Source organism: Gavialis gangeticus, unplaced genomic scaffold (assembly GCF_001723915.1).
Source record: "Gavialis gangeticus isolate Ggan-Ray unplaced genomic scaffold, GavGan_comp1, whole genome shotgun sequence".
Lineage (NCBI taxonomy): Eukaryota > Metazoa > Chordata > Crocodylia > Gavialidae > Gavialis > Gavialis gangeticus.
In genome coordinates, this window is record NW_017728998.1 from 47580094 (window position 1) to 47580620 (window position 527).

Here is a 527-nt window from a genome sequence, read left to right on the forward strand (position 1 = left end):
GAACTCCCTTTCCCAGCATGCTGCGCGGCTCAGGGCCGGGGTGGGGCTTGTGGCGCGGAGCCTATCGGGAGCTGCAGTCCGCGCGTGCGGAGAGCAGCGCGTCTGGGGCGGCCCCGGACTCGGCTTCCCGGCAGGCACTGCGGCCCCATTGTGGCCGGAGTCGCGGCCCATTGGCTGGCGGCCGGAGCCGGGCCTCGCTCCCCGCCCGGTGACACAATAGCGAATCCAAGATGGCGGATCCGGGCGCAGGAAGCTTGCACGGGGGGGACGCGGCGCTGCCGTGCCCGCCCGAGGAGCAGGAGCTGAGCCAGCGCCTCCGCCGCCTCTACCCGGCCGTGAACCAGGACGAGACGCCGCTGCCGCGCTCCTGGAGCCCCAAGGACAAGTACAACTACATCGGCCTCTCGCAGGGCAACCTGCGCGTCCACTACAAAGGTGCCGGGGCCGGGGGCTCGGCCGGGGTTGCTGCTGTCGCCGCTCTCGGCTGCGACGGCCGCTGGGGCTCGGCGTTGGGCCGGATCCGGGCG

General features: G+C 73.4%; 1 protein-coding gene across 2 annotated transcripts in view; it reads left to right on the forward strand.

Annotated features, from left to right (window-relative positions):
* The first annotated feature begins 204 nt into the window (after nucleotides 1–204).
* Nucleotides 205–527, forward strand: part of RANBP10 (RAN binding protein 10) — a 240360-nt gene continuing 240037 nt past the window's right edge. Inside the window, exon 1 of one of the 2 annotated variants that reach the window (XM_019505877.1) lies at nucleotides 205–435. In XM_019505877.1, coding sequence (XP_019361422.1) covers nucleotides 231–435 — 205 coding nt within the window. In that variant the 5' untranslated portion in view covers nucleotides 205–230. The remainder of the gene's footprint in view (nucleotides 436–527) is intronic. The other variant, XM_019505876.1, reaches the window with a different exon arrangement.